Source organism: Mya arenaria, chromosome 14 (assembly GCF_026914265.1).
Source record: "Mya arenaria isolate MELC-2E11 chromosome 14, ASM2691426v1".
Lineage (NCBI taxonomy): Eukaryota > Metazoa > Mollusca > Bivalvia > Myida > Myidae > Mya > Mya arenaria.
This window is the reverse complement of record NC_069135.1, coordinates 9,617,176-9,633,813: the sequence shown is the minus strand read 5'-3', so window position 1 is coordinate 9,633,813 and position 16,638 is coordinate 9,617,176. Positions and strand designations below refer to the sequence as shown.

Sequence of the window (16,638 nt, the reverse complement as noted above, 5' to 3'; positions counted from 1 at the left end):
AAAAATGTATCTTCAAAATATACAGGGTAGCAGTATGATCACCTGTAAGTACAGGGTGACAATGTGATCTTTAACAGGTTGAGGGTGACAATGTGATCTTTAACAGGTTAAGGGTGACAATGTGATCTTTAACAGGTTGAGGGTGACAATGTGATCTTTAACAGGTTGAGGGTGACAATATGATCTTTGGAAGGAACAGGGTGACAATGTGATCTTTAACAGGTTGAGGGTGACAATGTGATCTTTAACAGGTTGAGGGTGACAATATGATCTTTGGAAGGAACAGGGTGACAATGTGATCTTTAACAGGTTGAGGGTGAAAATCTGATCTTTGGAAGGAGCAGGGTGACAATGTGATCTTTAACAGGTTGAGGGTGACAATCTGATCTTTGGAAGGAACAGGGTGACAATGTGATCTTTAACAGGTTGAGGGTGACAATCTGATCTTTGGAAGGAACAGGGTGACAATGTGATCTTTAACAGGTTGAGGGTGAAAATCTGATCTTTGGAAGGAACAGGGTGACAATGTGATCTTTAACAGGTTGAGGGTGACAATCTGATCTTTGGAAGGAACATGGTGACAATGTGATCTTTAACAGGTTGAGGGTGACAATCTGATCTTTGGAAGGAACAGGGTGACAATGTGATCTTTAACAGGTTGAGGGTGAAAATCTGATCTTTGGAAGGAACAGGGTGACAATGTGATCTTTAACAGGTTGAGGGTGGAAATCTGATCTTTGGAAGGAATAGGGTGACAATGTGATCTTTAACAGGTTGAGGGTGAAAATCTGATCTTTGGAAGGAACAGGGTGACAATGTGATCTTTAACAGGTTGAGGGTGAAAATCTGATCTTTGGAAGGAACAGGGTGACAATGTGATCTTTAACAGGTTGAGGGTGAAAATCTGATCTTTGGAAGGAACAGGGTGACAATGTGATCTTGGAATGTACAGGTTGACAATAAGATCTTGGAATGTGGTCTTTGATATATAGAAATAAAATTGAGAAACACATCACCTTTTAAAGAATGATATTATACATGTGTTCCACATTTTAAAGACACACAAAAACAAAACAAAAATGTAATATATTAGGTTTTATAATTTAACCATAAGTTTGAGTTAACCATAAGTTTGAGCAAAGAAAAGCTACCCATAATTTGCCAACCAAAATTCTTAAAATGCTGGTCAATGCCTCTGATCTGCTAAAGAGTCTAAAAGATATTGAAATAGACATTTCAATGAAATTCTCAAAGATACTCATTACAGCTTCAAGTGTCTCAGAAAAAAATGCTCAAAGATAATCCTGGTATTCATTCTGAGGTGGTTATTAATATGAAGAGAGCCTAATTGATGTGTATTTACTGGTCGCAGTATCCCACTTTAAGGCACTTGGTACATCGTTTCAGCTTGGAGCCCTCTGGACACAGTTTCCTGCAGCTGCTGCATCGCGATGGGAACTGTGTGGGCATTATTGTACGCTGTAATATACAACATGGGAATAGATTAACATAAGGTCAAGAAATCCATGGGAAAAGTGTCACATACATAAGGCCAACAAACATTTATCTTACGTTACTCAGGCAGTTTTGATAATATGAGGTACTGGTAGCACAAATTTGTTTTTAATTGCCCATTTTTTTAATATTGAATTTTGAATAAAACAATTATGATTCAAGTCTTTGGTTCCCGTTAGTTATTGTGTGCTGGACACACCTTTAATTATAATTTAGAAACATCATGCAGTTGAAGTTTGAATAGCTGTTAAAATTCACTTTTGACACATTTAAGAAATATTTGGCAATGTTATTAAATCAGACACATGTGTACTATTGGGTTTGAATGAAAGTCAATTTTCATTTATTTATGCTGAACAATTATAAGCTGTTCAAAGACCTAATATATAATTGAATATTTTTATAAAACTACTGTATGTGTATACTTAAAAAACACATTGTCACAAAATCATTTAATGTTAATATATCACAATCCAACAAATTACAATGAATGCTATGTTTAAACATGCATGTACTGCACATTTGTTTGTTTAATTGCATTAGTCATTTCTTATCACGCATTAAAAAAATGATACTTTAAGAGTGATCGTTACAGTTTAATACATGTTTTTGACTTACATCCTTATAAGACATGCACAATGTTTTAGCTTTATTGGCTTTTTCTCACTCCTAGAGACTTTGGTGGTGCTTATAAAAACTTATAAAGACTAATTGACCCAGACTAATTTGGATTTTACATAACAACATTAAAACTAAGAACTTACAGTAATGTTCCAACAATTGGGCCAATTTTATAAGAAATGCAAGTTTTTTATTATAACATAATATATGGAGAATATGAAATATCTAAGCAGGTGAAAAAGGAACGAATGTGGCAGTGTCTGATAATCTCAAGATTGAATGTTTTTGGCCTAAATGATGGGAACATGGCTCAAAATCAACAACAATTAGAGGCTAACATATTTTATTGCTTGTTTTCTTGTCTGAATCAATATTTGTTCATATAAATCCCTTTAAATTGCTTAATTACTGGGAATCACATAGAACATTAAAAACAAAATATATACATTTGTTAGTTTCATCACATGAACAAGTATGTTTTTTTTATCAAGATGTTGGTTCAGTTAATGCTCTTTGAATTAAAACCCAATTTTATACACAAATATTAAGTATTTAAAGTTTTTATAATCAATTGAAATGTTCATAGTTTTCAATTAGACCCATATTCAAAGCCTAAAATCCATTCTAGTTCATTCTCTCAATCAATCTGATTAATATATTATATGTTCAAGTTTAAATTGTATTTAATGAGAGTGAACCTTAATGATTACTATACATAAACATGTTGAATAAAATATGTTTAAATCAATTAATCTGAAACTCACCCCTACTGATAGTAAGCAGATTGGACCTAATTGACTTTGGAATAAGGTAATCCCATTTGAGTGTTTCATATATATTTTTCTATGAAATAATTTGTTCTGTAGTTCATAATATTGCCATTAATAAAATACAAAAAAAATAAGCAATTTATATTAAATTATAAATACAGTAGAAACTTGATGGCTCGATATTCTAGGGTCCGGCCAAAGTAGTTCGAGCCTCGAGAATATCAAGCCAAGCGGGATTGCTTACAGAATGTTATTTTTTCATTTGTTACATAAAGTCTTATTTACCTCGTTTGTTATTGGCTACGCTATCTCCGCAAGAGAAGGAAGAGTATTTATTGGGCATAGTTACGCACCCTAAATTTCGTAATATGACTTATTCGATTATTAGATAATATCATTTTATTTTTTATTAATAATAAAAATACTTTTATGCGAAAACAAGCAATTGTAAACAGTGGGTAACACAAACATAGCTTAAAAGTTATATCAAAATGCATAGTAATTTAGGGATGGATAACAATTAGAGACATAACTTAAAGTGATGGCATGTTTATTCAAACTGTTAAACCATTTAAATTCGACAATAATTATAATATCAGTCAAGCAATTTTAATCGATTAGCGCCTTGAGCTAAATGAAGCCAATCAAACAAATCAAGGCGTAAGATTCTTAACTGAACCCGCGAAAATGACATCGACCCAAGCAACCAAATCAAAGTGTGAAATTCTTGTTTGGGACCGCGAAAACCACTTCCGAGCGTGGAGAAATATCGACCCTCAAGATATCGAGCCATCCGATCAAAATTTATATGAACAAAGAGTAAATAAAAATCGGTCCTTTTAATTTGGTTCGAGCCAACGAGGATATCGAGCCATGAGATATTGAGCCAACGAGTTTCGACTGTAAAATACTTCTGGAGGTAGAAAAAGGTAAAATGATGCTCGCTCGGAAGCGATACATGTTGATCTATGAAAATCTTAATCCCCTGGTTTTCTAAAACAAATCTCCCTGGAAGCCTTCATGATATACAGCATGAATGAAAATTTACACACTTAGCACCTTTTCCCTTTTTTGAAGCACACAACTCTTTATATAACCTGGCTGAAACTCTACATTATGCTCGTACCTGTATGACTGCCACCTCATAGACTGGCTCTCCAGCCAGCTGTTCAGATAGAACCTCACACCTGCAACATCATGGAAAACCGTCAATTTAGCTTATATGATTTGTTTATGAAATACAGTCAATGGCAATCACAAACCCACTACCAGACATAATTAATAAGACAGGCAACATGTCCTATCATCTTACATATAAATGGATACCGTTTATATATTTATGACCATTGATTAAGCTAATTTTTTCTAAGTGATGAGAAGTAAGACAGGAAACACCCTTCTGTTACTTACGCTATTATTTGATCATTGGCCTGGACATTGACGAGACTTGCCCCACGACCAAATATCTTCTGTATGCGACCCTTGTAAGCTTCGAATACACGAATCTGGAACCCAGATGTTTAGGAATGAGGTTTTTCCATAAAAGATTAATGAGTGTTCTGTTAACATCCTGACTGCTCAAGGCAATTAATCAGGACATATCACATTTTTTATATAACAAAACCATTTGCTTTAAATATCTTAACAGTCAAGAAAACAACTGTTTCTGGTGATAAAATGGTTAATTTGCATTTTCCTTCAAGGAAAATACATTGCTGTTTTATCTTTTGGAATAGCTTTCAACTTGTTATATTTTTTGAGATATATTCTGTTGATGTACCCACCGACTCTGGCTGTACTCTGGTCTTCTTCTGCAGCTGCTCCTTCATGGCTTCAACCGTTGCCTCCTTTGCTAACCGCAACATGTACTGTAGAACACAGACATTTGTGAATAACAATTCACATAGGCATAATTTATTTTGTTGGGTTAAAGAATTAAAAAGCACTACACATGGATTGAAAAATACTTTTGTTTAAGATAATATTACATTCACAAGCTCACAATAAACTTTGTTTGAACTTAAAATCATTACATAATTAGAGATTGCTTTTTTGAAAAAGTGCTTGTCTCCCTCATTGTGTGGTCAGAGCTGAGAAATAATCAATGATGGACATGAAATTTGTAGTTTTGAACTGGAGAAAAACCAACATAGGGGTCATCTCCTGGTCATGAAAAACCTGCATACCAAGTATGAAGTTCCTGGGTCTGAGTGTTATAAAGTTATTGAGTAGAAACAAAAAGTGACGTACAGACTGGTTACCAACAAATCATTTTTCACCTTAAGGTCACTGTGAACTTCACCGGTTGACCTCAAATTCATCAGAAGCCATCTGCTAATCATGACCAACTAACATACCAAGTATGAAGTTCCTGAGCCCCTGCGTTCTGTAGTTATTGAGAGGAAACTGGTTTTTCACCTCAAGGTCACTGTGACCTTTAACCTTCTGATCTAAAAATCTATAGAGTTCATCTTCTAGTCATGACCAATTGGCATACCAAGTATGGAGTTCCTGGGTGCAAGAGTCCTTTAGTTATGCGGAAACTTTTTTCACCTCCATGTCACCGCAACTTCACTTTGAGCTGAAACTGTTTTTAACCTCAAGGTCACTGTGACCTTGCACTTCTACTGGTCTAAAAAGCTATCAGGGTCATTTTCTGGTAATGACCAACCTGCATACCAAGAATGAAGTTCCTGTAATTAAGCCATCTGTAGTTATTAACCAGGGGACAGTGCATCAACAATATGTCTCATCTATTCAGTGGGAGAGACATAATTCTGGTAAAGAAAAACACCATTTATATATGGGGAGTACATAACTATATAACGACCTTACTCTGGCTGTAGATAACTAAATATGGACCTAACCATGGCTTGTTTTCTGTACATAGATTAATAAAGACCTTCCCCTGACTGGTTTCCTGTACACAGTTTAATAGTGACCTTACCCTGACTGGTTTCCTGTACGTAGTTTAATATGGACCTTACCCTGACTGGTTTCCTGTACGTAGTTTAATATGGACCTTACCCTTACTGGTTTCCTGTACATAGTTTAACAGTGACCTTACCCTGACTGGTTTCCTATACATAGTTTAATAGTGACCTTACCCTGACTGGTTTCCTGTACATAGTTTGATAGTGACCTTACCCTGACTGGTTTCCTGTACGTAGTTTAATAAAAACCTTACCCTAACTGGTTTCCTGTACATAGTTTAATAGTGACCTTACCCTGACTGGTTTCCTGTACATAGTTTAATAGTGACCTTACCCTGACTGGTTTCCTGTACGCAGTTTAATATGGACCTTACCCTGACTGGTTTCCTGTACGTAGTTTAATATGGACCTTACCCTGACTGGTTTCCTGTACGTAGTTTAATATGGACCTTACCCTGACTGGTTTCCTGTACATAGTTTAATATGGACCTTACCCTGACTGGTTTCCTGTACATAGTTTAATATGGACCTTACCCTGACTCGTTTCCTGTACATAGTTTAATAGTGACCTTACCCTGACTAGTTTCCTGTACATAGTTTAATATGGACCTTACCCTGACTGGTTTCCTGTACATAGTTTAATAAAGACCTTACCCTGACTGGTTTCCTGTACATAGTTTAATAAAGACCTTACCCTGACTGGTTTCCTGTACATAGTTTAATAAAGACCTTACCCTGACTGGTTTCCTGTACATAGTTTAATAAAGACCTTACCCTGACTGGTTTCCTGTACATAGTTTAATAAAGACCTTACCCTGACTGGTTTCCTGTCCATAGTTTAATATGGACCTTACCCTGACTGGTTTCCTGTACATAGTTTAATAGTGACCTTACCCTGACTGGTTTTCTGTACATAGTTTAATATGGACCTTACCCTGACTGGTTTCCTGTACGCAGTTTAATATGGACCTTACCCTTACTGGTTTCCTGTACATAGTTTAATAGGTTTCCTGTACATAGTTAAATATGGACCTTACCCTGACTGGTTTCCTGTACAAAGTTTAATAGTGACCTTACCCTGACTGGTTTCCTGTACAAAGTTTAATAGTGACCTTACCCTGACTGGTTTCCTGTACGTAGTTTAATAAAGACCTTACCCTGACTGGTTTCCTGTATGTAGTTTAATATGGACCTTACCCTTACTGGTTTCCTGTACATAGTTTAATATGGACCTTACCCTGACTGGTTTCCTGTACGTAGTTTAATATGGACCTTACCCTGACTGGTTTCCTGTATGTAGTTTAATATGGACCTTACCCTTACTGGTTTCCTGTACATAGTTTAATATGGACCTTACCCTGACTGGTTTCCTGTACATAGTTTAATAGTGACCTTACCCTGACTGGTTTCCTGTACATAGTTTAATATGGACCTTACCCTTACTGGTTTCCTGTACATAGTTTAATATGGACCTTATCCTGACTGGTTTCCTGTACATAGTTTAATATGGACCTTACCCTTACTGGTTTCCTGTACATAGTTTAATATGGACCTTACCCTGACTGGTTTCCTGTACATAGTTTAATATGGACCTTACCCTGACTGGTTTCCTGTACATAGTTTAATAGGTTTCCTGTACATAGTTAAATATGGACCTTACCCTGACTGGTTTCCTGTACAAAGTTTAATAGTGACCTTACCCTGACTGGTTTCCTGTACAAAGTTTAATAGTGACCTTACCCTGACTGGTTTCCTGTACGTAGTTTAATAAAGACCTTACCCTGACTGGTTTCCTGTACGTAGTTTAATAAAGACCTTACCCTGACTGGTTTCCTGTACGTAGTTTAATAAAGACCTTACCCTGACTGGTTTCCTGAACATAGTTTAATATGGACCTTACCCTGACTGGTTTCCTGTACATAGTTTAATATGGACCTTACCCTGACTGGTTTCCTGTACATAGTTTAAAAAGTGATCTTACCCTGACTGGTTTTCTGTACATAGTTTAATATGGACCTTACCCTGACTGGTTTCCTGTACATAGTTTAATAGTGACCTTACCCTGACTGGTTTCCTGTACATAGTTTAATAGTGACCTTACCCTGACTGGTTTCCTGTACATAGTTTAATAAAGACCTTACCCTAACTGGTTTCCTGTACATAGTTTAATAGTGATCTTACCCTGACTGGTTACCTGTACATAGTTTAATAGTGACCTTACCCTGACTGGTTTCCTGTACATAGTTTAATAGTGACCTTACCCTAACTGGTTTCCTGTACATAGTTTAATATGGACCTTACCCTGACTGGTTTCCTGTATGTAGTTTAATATGGACCTTACCCTTACTGGTTTCCTGTACATAGTTTAATATGGACCTTACCCTGACTTGTTTCCTGTACATAGTTTAATATGGACCTTACCCTGACTGGTTTCCTGTACATAGTTTAATATGGACCTTACCCTGACTGGTTTCCTGTACATAGTTTAATATGGACCTTACCCTGACTGGTGTCCTGTACATAGTTTAATTGTGACATTACCCTGACTGGTTTCTGGTACATAGTTTAATATGGACCTTACCCTGACTGGTTTCCTGTACGGGTCTCTCCACATAAATGTGACGGGCAGTAGCCGTTGCCGCTTTGGTAGTGGCAGGGACAGATACAGGAATGGATCAAACGTGACTGACACCTGTAAAAACGAACTTCGATAGATACAACTGTCGTATTGAGTAAAATTATAGCATTTACCAATGCCACATTTTACTATATAAGAAATGTTTTTTTTTATTATATTTATTTACAATAAACATTGGGTTATTCATCAAGTTATTCTTTCTACAAAAACTTTCAATACTAATTTGCAAAACTAGAATTTTGTGAATCTGATCAGAATTGAAAACTGCCATAATTGTTATATTTAATGTTACCATGAACTTGACCTTTCATCTTTAGACACAAAAATAAATAGGGGCCATCTACTGACCATGCCAAGTTTGAAGACCCTACACCAAATGGTTCAAAAGTTTGTATGCCAAATACAGGAACGACAAAAAAGACAATTTCAAAGTTAAATTATTTTACAAAACTCTTTTAAAGTGGTTTGACATAACTAAATTTCTTTAAAAACCTCCAATAATCTTTATCACATGTATGTCCATGTTTAACTTCATTTATGGTAAAAAGCATGATGTAATATAATAAACTGCTTGAAAAACTTTAAAATAACATTTAATGATTAAAATTAATGTACAAATTCTATTTAAGGGCTTGCATCAATGAATTAATGTGAAACAACGATAATTGGATAGCAATTAGAATACTTCCTTAGAGTGCTCATTATATACAATTATATTTTTACACTAATACCAGAAGCATGCCACTGTTCCAGAGGATGAAGTTCTCAACAGCCCAGCATCTTTAAAATCTTAGATTCTTCAAATGTTAACTTAACACTGAAATGCTTGTTAGATTTTATTAAGGCCAATCCCTGTAAAAAATGTAACCCACAGGGGGAAGGCAATTATTTAAATAGTATATAGCTGGATGACTTTTCGCTAATTTAGACCCCAAATGGGTAAATTTGCTTCTGTAGGGGGGTGGCATAATTCAAAAGTGCCTTCCCTCCGGGGTTATATGTTTAAATGGAATAGCCCTAAGTAGTAGTGCATGATATGGAGCTTGTTGATCCAAAACACTAATATCAATACTTGAACTGTTTCCTACCTTGCCACAGACAGGACAGACAAGCTTGGACTTGTACTGCCCTTGGAAGAGGTCCACAATGAAGGAGTTGTTACGTTTTTTGTGCACACTCCACGCCTCATTTGCCACAACATCATCCGCCCGACCTCGGTCCTCGACCGTCTCTGTGTATGGCTTTGTCCTCACGCGATTCAGGTCCTAGATGGACAGTTAACAGGGTATATAATAAGTATACATTTTTTAAACCTCCGATCTCCAACAGTTTTCCTATCTGATTGCCAAGGAGTCACATGATTGCCAGATGATTGCACATGTGAGTTTTAAAAGACATGTGCTATTTCACAGCCTACGCAATTAAAATTGTATTTTAAATTGTTTGAAACATCATTATTTTTTCTTTCTTTAAAATAAACCAATTATTTAAAGGAGAATTGTTTGTTAAATGTAAAGTCATTATAAGTCCACAAAGTGGGCATGCACAGTTATCAATGAATGCTACAAGTGCAAACACACTTAAAATATTCTTCCTTTCAACTCATCCCTGTAATTCATTGAAAATGATATTTAATTGAACTTAAAGGGACTGTACACCAGATTGGCACCAAAAAAGGTTTTTTTCTGTAAAGAATCTCAGGACAATTATTTAATAAAATGATTTACTCTTTGATATAATAATTGTAAATAAAATACCAAAATGTAAAAAAAAATCGAGTCGGAGACCGGGTTCGAACCGGTGTCGCCAAAATTGCAATCCAGTGTTGTACCCACTGTGCTACGAAGACTTTTGGAATATTACAGCTATATACCTAACTTAGTAATATCACATGATAACATCGACTAGCCAATCACACATAAGGAATTAATTCTTCTAGGCAGACTTACCTAGTAATCTTTTTTAATGGAAAAATACAACAAAAAATGTGAAAAATAAATCAATTGTAAACTATGTGGTACTTCAGTTAGTAAGTTTTAATGCATTATACACATTGATACCAAGTTTATGTCAGTTTTCGACAAAAAAAATTTTTCGCTATTTCATCAAACGGAGTACAGCCCCTTTAATAGTACTGTACTGACATTCAAATATCAAGTATTCATTGTAGTATTCTTTGAATGCATCTCTTGCGTAAGATTTTCCTATCTACAGTATTTAATAGTACCCCCCCATCCACACAATGCTTGTCCGCACATCCACACAAGCACACATCCAACAAACACACATCCAAAAAACACACATCCACAAACACACATCCACACAAACACACATCCAAAAAACACACATCCACACATCCACAAACACACATCCACAAACACACATCCAAACACACATCCACAAACACACATCCACAAACACACATCCTAACAACCACACTTCCACACATCCACAAACACACATCCACACAAACACACATCCTAACAACCACACAAACACACATCCACAAACACACATCCACACAAACACACATCCTAACAACCACACATCCACACAAACACACATCCACAAACACACATCCACACAAACACACATCCACAAACACACATCCACACACACACATCCTAACAACCACACATCCAACAAACACACATCCACAAACACACATCCTAACAACCACACATTCACACAAACACACATCCAACAAACACACATCCACAAACACACATCACACATCTACACAAACACACATCACAAATCAACACAAACACACATCCACACATCACACATCCACACAAACACACATCCACCAAACACACATCCACACAATCACACATCACACATGTCCAACAAACACACATCCACACAAACACACATCCAACAAACACACATCCAACAAACACACATCCACACATCCAACAAACACACATCACACATCTTCAAACACACATCCACAAACATATCCACAAACACACATCACACAAACACACACACATCCAACAAACACACATCCACACATCACACACCTTCAAACACACATCACACACATCCAACAAACACACATCCAACACACACACACACACACACACACATCCAACACACACACACACATCCAACACACGCACACGCACACGCACACGCACCCGCACCCGCACACGCACACGCACACGCACACGCACACGCACAAACACACATCAAACATATCCACACACACATACACAAACACACATCACACACATCCACACAAACACACATCCAACAAACAACATACAGAGTGGAACAAACCTCATGAAGCCCGTCCAAGAGGAAGGCCATGAACTCCTGGGCATCATGCTGGGCAAATCCTGTAAACTGGCTAGCCTTCTGTGCTACCAGGTTCTACAATATTGTAAACAGAGTAATGAGAAATATGTGTTTTTAAATACATAACACAGTCTGATGACTACCAAGTTCTGTAACTAGGTAAATACAAGAACAGAAATGTATGGACTGCTGTAAAGTGCTGTGCAGAAAATACACATCCAGGGGTCAAACTAGCTACAGAATTTAGAGAGAAAAGATTTTACCCTAGATTTTCTGTAGATGATTGTTAACTAAACTTAGCATTAACTGGTTTATTTTCTTTTGAAGATGAACCTCCAACTCCTGAGTGATGCCCTATGTCCTTCCACTTGTTGACTCAATAGACCTTGTCTGACTAATTTCTCCAGTTTCCCCCACAACACAAGACCACGCTCTTGTGCCAACTAGAGTGACTCAGTATAAGTTAATATAATTTTCTTCACAATCATTGTAAATTAAATAAAGTTTTAAGCTTTTTATTTAATTTACAAGCCTAACAGCTTTAGTAACTATTTACTATTGAGTCAGTGACCTTTCATTGTGAAACTTTTCCAGTTTTCATCCAATATTCACTAAACCTTAAAATGTAGACAGTCAGGTGTAAACAACAGCAGAAGTTTTTATATTTTCTTACAGATCTGTTTCTATTTTTATCACTTATTCAGACAATTGAAGCAATATATGCCAAATCTTGGCCAATATCAACCAAACTCGGCCAATATGAGTTTCCTTCATTTTGATTGGCTACAAAACTTGCCTAATATAGGATTTGAGAAATGAACAATTTTCATTGGCTTACAAATCTCAACTTATATGAGAAATATGCTGGAAATTATTTTAAAAGGTAGCCATTTTGTTTTCCTTTTTCCGTCTGTTTTGAAAATTTGTGCTTCGTATAAACCTATTTGGAATTACTAGCCTATTAAATACTTGAGCCACTTTGTATTTAACTCATTGCGGATTTTACGACTCCAGTAAAACTGCAGTTGTTCGAATAATGGGTTTTTTCTTTTACATTTTGTATACGACAGTCTTTGAACATGAGCGATTTCCACAACGCAACACATAATCGATGTCGTAGTAAACAGTCGGTTTGTCGAATTTTCAAACTTAAAATACACTGAAAGATATTTCATAACAAACTGGAAAATTGAAACTCGGGTCGTTCGGAACATCGGTTCCCTTGAGGTTTCAGCTCTGACCCCGGCGTCCTCAAGCAATTGCAGTTCTACTGTATTATGTTTTTGTACACTGACAAAGTGAAAGATTTGACTTTTATGCAATCGATTTATGAAATTAAGACGAAAGACAAGCTTCCTTACACTGTACAGCACTTTTTTCAGAACTTTGTACAATGTCACTTTAAGATTACATGTCAAAATCAGCAAAGTCAAGTCTAGAAAAGCAGACACCATGAATGAATAAGGGATAAATACAGCTTCAATAAATATGATCTTAAGGTAAGTTATTAGAATAAATTTAACCAAAATGTTGTAAAAGTTAATTAATAAGGTACTAATTAATTAGATGACTTCATATTGGCTGAATTATTTGGTCCTCAGCCATTTCGGGCTCAGGCAAATACAGCTAACCTCAAACAAAAACTGGGCCAATATTAAATCACCTAATTAATAACATTAAAGTAAATCTAGAAGTGCAATTGTATCCTCAACAGGTGAATGCCTTAAGTATAAAAAACAAGAGCACCAAAAATTATGTTGTTTCAGGATTTGCTAAACATGTGCTTATTGTAAACGGTCACATACATGTTATTTAGTCAGCTATTCCTACCCTACCTTGAGTTTAGACGGAGGGTATGTCATGTATTTCCCACTCCAGAGGACCTTACACAGCACAGCGAAGGATAGAGCCAGCTTGCCTCCACTGCCCAGAACATTGTCTGTGTTTAGGTCAGGCTTGAAGTCTCCCTCTGAAAAGGAATAAATGTTACAAGACCTATTTTCAAAGTAATTGAACAGTCTATTTATTCAATCAATCTGAAAACAAGATTTCTTTTATGATAATTTTGGCCTCTTGACCCACAGAAGCTGAGGCAAACAAGACTGTGCATGCAAACAAACCAGGTACTAGGAGATTAGTCAGCACATGGCTGTTTCAACGAACAACATTAATTTACTGGTAACCCTGTTCCCTTACCAAGGAAGAAATCCCTGAACTCGCGAGTGTTGACAAGACACTGCAGCACACCGTTCATGAAGCACGTGTTCCCTAAATTGTCGAGCCCCGTATATCCAGGGCTCACTGTGGGCCACAAGTCATCCTTCTGGGTAGTCAGTGGCTGAACTGTACATGTAGGTTTCTAGAATATAAAGCAGACAATTATATCTCTACTGAAATGAAAACAGGGTATAACTGAATATTGTAGGAGTATCATATTACATCCATTTATACATTGCAGACAAAGACAGTAGTTTTCTTGACAGAGATTATAAAGATACAACAGCAATCACATTTGGACATAGCAAAATACATATCATTCGATTTTCAGGTGTTAAATATTACTAATACCAGGGCTTTTCTCGGGAGTTTTCAGCTGGGAGTCCTTGCACCCTAATAGATGACAAATTGGAATCATTGTCCAAAACATTCCCAGGGATGCACATAAGTTGAAATGTGGATCACAAGCATCACATTTGACTTTTATGTAACAGGGCTTCCCTGACGAACAAATGTAATAAAAGATGCACCTTGGGTGATTCCTTGGATGTGGAAGCAGAATAGCCTTCATCTGGTGGTTTCTGGTTCAGGTTTTCCCGCTCAATGTTCTGCCTCATCTCGTCAAACATCACCTTCCTCTGTGGTTGAGTCTCTTCACCGGCTCCCCTCCCTTGACCTACCTCCCCACTGGTTCCCTCCGCCCAGTCACCCTGGCCTACTGCGCTCACATTGCTCAGGGGGAGCCAGTCATCAGACTTCCTCACTGCTGGGCTCTCTGTCAGTTGTGATTAACAATCATGCTTTTGTGTTGCTGATGGAGTTTGTTTATTCAATCATTTACAATCATTTTTTAGTAAAAAACTATACTTATTCAGTTAATAATAAATGGCTTAAAATGATAGCATGTTAGCAATCTAATGTCTTTACCAATTTATGACATTTGATTAATTTTCGCTGTTAGGAAGTTCTTCTTAGTTCAACCATGGTGTATAACTCGACTTAGTGACAATATTTGACTGCCTGTTTGATTCTGCTGGCATCTGGTAAATATGCAAGACTCAATTCTTTGGCTATCCCCAAAAACAATGCAAATCCTTAAATGTTCCAACAATTGTGGCTTAAAATGATGATAAAGATCACATACTCACTACGAGACTAAGGCAGCAGTTTACAAAACAGGACAATAAATATCAATGTTTCTTAATATCTTTTAACTATGATTGCCTTGTTAATGCTACAGATTATGATATTGGTCATGTAGTCGGTCAGGCTGCAATCTGAGCCCTACAAATATAATCATTACTGCATGCAACATAAACAACAGTTACCTGTTCTCTTGAGGTCCTCTAGATCTCCCCAGCGGCCAAACACCTTCTTAGTGATTGTCAGGGAAACAGTAGATGGCTTGACCTTGAACGAGCACTTGTCCTCTTGTGCCTGACCCCTGGAGGGTTACAATAATTAACAAGGTATTGATAGAAAAGTGCAGGTAAGAAGTGTACAATATTGGTGGCATTGTTTTCAATTGAATGGTTATATGATCTGTTAATTGTAAATGGTATATTTTCAAGCTAGTTATACACTTGATTTTAAAAAGGTATTTTGCAATATAGAAAGCACCAGAACCACTATAATATAATTACATAGATGGAGACATCTCTTAATCACTCTTATCCTTTATAATATGAATTTGTCTCCCTCTGTATACTGCTTACTTGAGTCTGATACTCCAGCTGAACTTGGTTTCCTCTGTACTACCCTTGTGTAACTTCAGAAACTGGGCATTCCTGTAAACACAAGATTTAACATTCATATGTACTGTACTTTTGTCTTAAATACAGTCACTGCTAAATTTCAATTTTAATCATTTCAACAAAATTTATGAAAAGAACCTTTTTATTATAATACTGATGAAGTCACATAATAGACTTGTTATACAATAAAAACAAGGGACAATGTACACCAGTATAGCCGGATTTTCATTTTTCAATTGGATGTATGGTTTGTGGGCAGTAATCAAAAACTGCTTTATACAACCATTTATTTTCTAGTTTGGAGCAGCACTATAGGGAAAAAACGTCCTTTATTCAAGTATTATGACAAAAGTCTGCAAGATAGGATAAAAAAGTTGAACTTATGAAGAAAAAATGAAATTCTGCGTTGGTGTTTGCATTTAACAGTTTATAGAATAGCAGGTGAAGTTAGTTGCTGACAAGTTTTATGGATATTTTATTAAAAATTTTGAATTTATGACTCTTTTTGTCCCCTCTTCATTCTGACCTACATTAATAATTGTTTAAGACAACATGCAGAAAATCATTCTGACCAATTTCATAACAGTTGGATACAAACTATTCATTTTATGGCATATTAGATTAAATACTATAACGCAGAGTTATAAAAATAATGCAGAATTGTTAACGACATCTGACCACCTGCACAACAGCCATGTTTATGGCATTCTATAACCATCATTTTTCTTTGAAACATGTTGCTAAAAAATACATTTTAGCTATGTTCACAAAATGTTGTGTTTTGACATCATTTGAGCAAAGCGCAATAATTATTGTTATGATACCTCACTTATATTCTCTATGTTAAATTTCCTATACCCGAGCGGTCAATATTTTTTAATATTGCC

At 36.2% G+C, this 16,638-nt stretch overlaps 1 protein-coding gene across 2 annotated transcripts in view; it reads right to left on the bottom strand.

The window, feature by feature from the left end:
• Positions 1-16,638, bottom strand: part of LOC128217067 (ubiquitin carboxyl-terminal hydrolase 19-like) — a 47,600-nt gene that overhangs the window by 26,854 nt on the left and 4,108 nt on the right. For both annotated transcript variants that reach the window (XR_008258178.1, XM_052923914.1), the window contains exons 7-18: positions 15,713-15,784; positions 15,326-15,441; positions 14,528-14,772; positions 13,977-14,139; positions 13,616-13,749; positions 11,763-11,855; positions 9,566-9,742; positions 8,421-8,531; positions 4,691-4,774; positions 4,317-4,411; positions 4,033-4,093; positions 1,364-1,479 (exon numbers count right to left, since the gene is read on the bottom strand). Coding sequence is in view for 1 of the 2 variants with exons in the window: in XM_052923914.1 (XP_052779874.1) it covers positions 1,364-1,479; positions 4,033-4,093; positions 4,317-4,411; positions 4,691-4,774; positions 8,421-8,531; positions 9,566-9,742; positions 11,763-11,855; positions 13,616-13,749; positions 13,977-14,139; positions 14,528-14,772; positions 15,326-15,441; positions 15,713-15,784 (1,467 nt within the window). In the remaining variant the exon portion in view is untranslated. The remainder of the gene's footprint in view (positions 1-1,363; positions 1,480-4,032; positions 4,094-4,316; positions 4,412-4,690; positions 4,775-8,420; positions 8,532-9,565; positions 9,743-11,762; positions 11,856-13,615; positions 13,750-13,976; positions 14,140-14,527; positions 14,773-15,325; positions 15,442-15,712; positions 15,785-16,638) is intronic.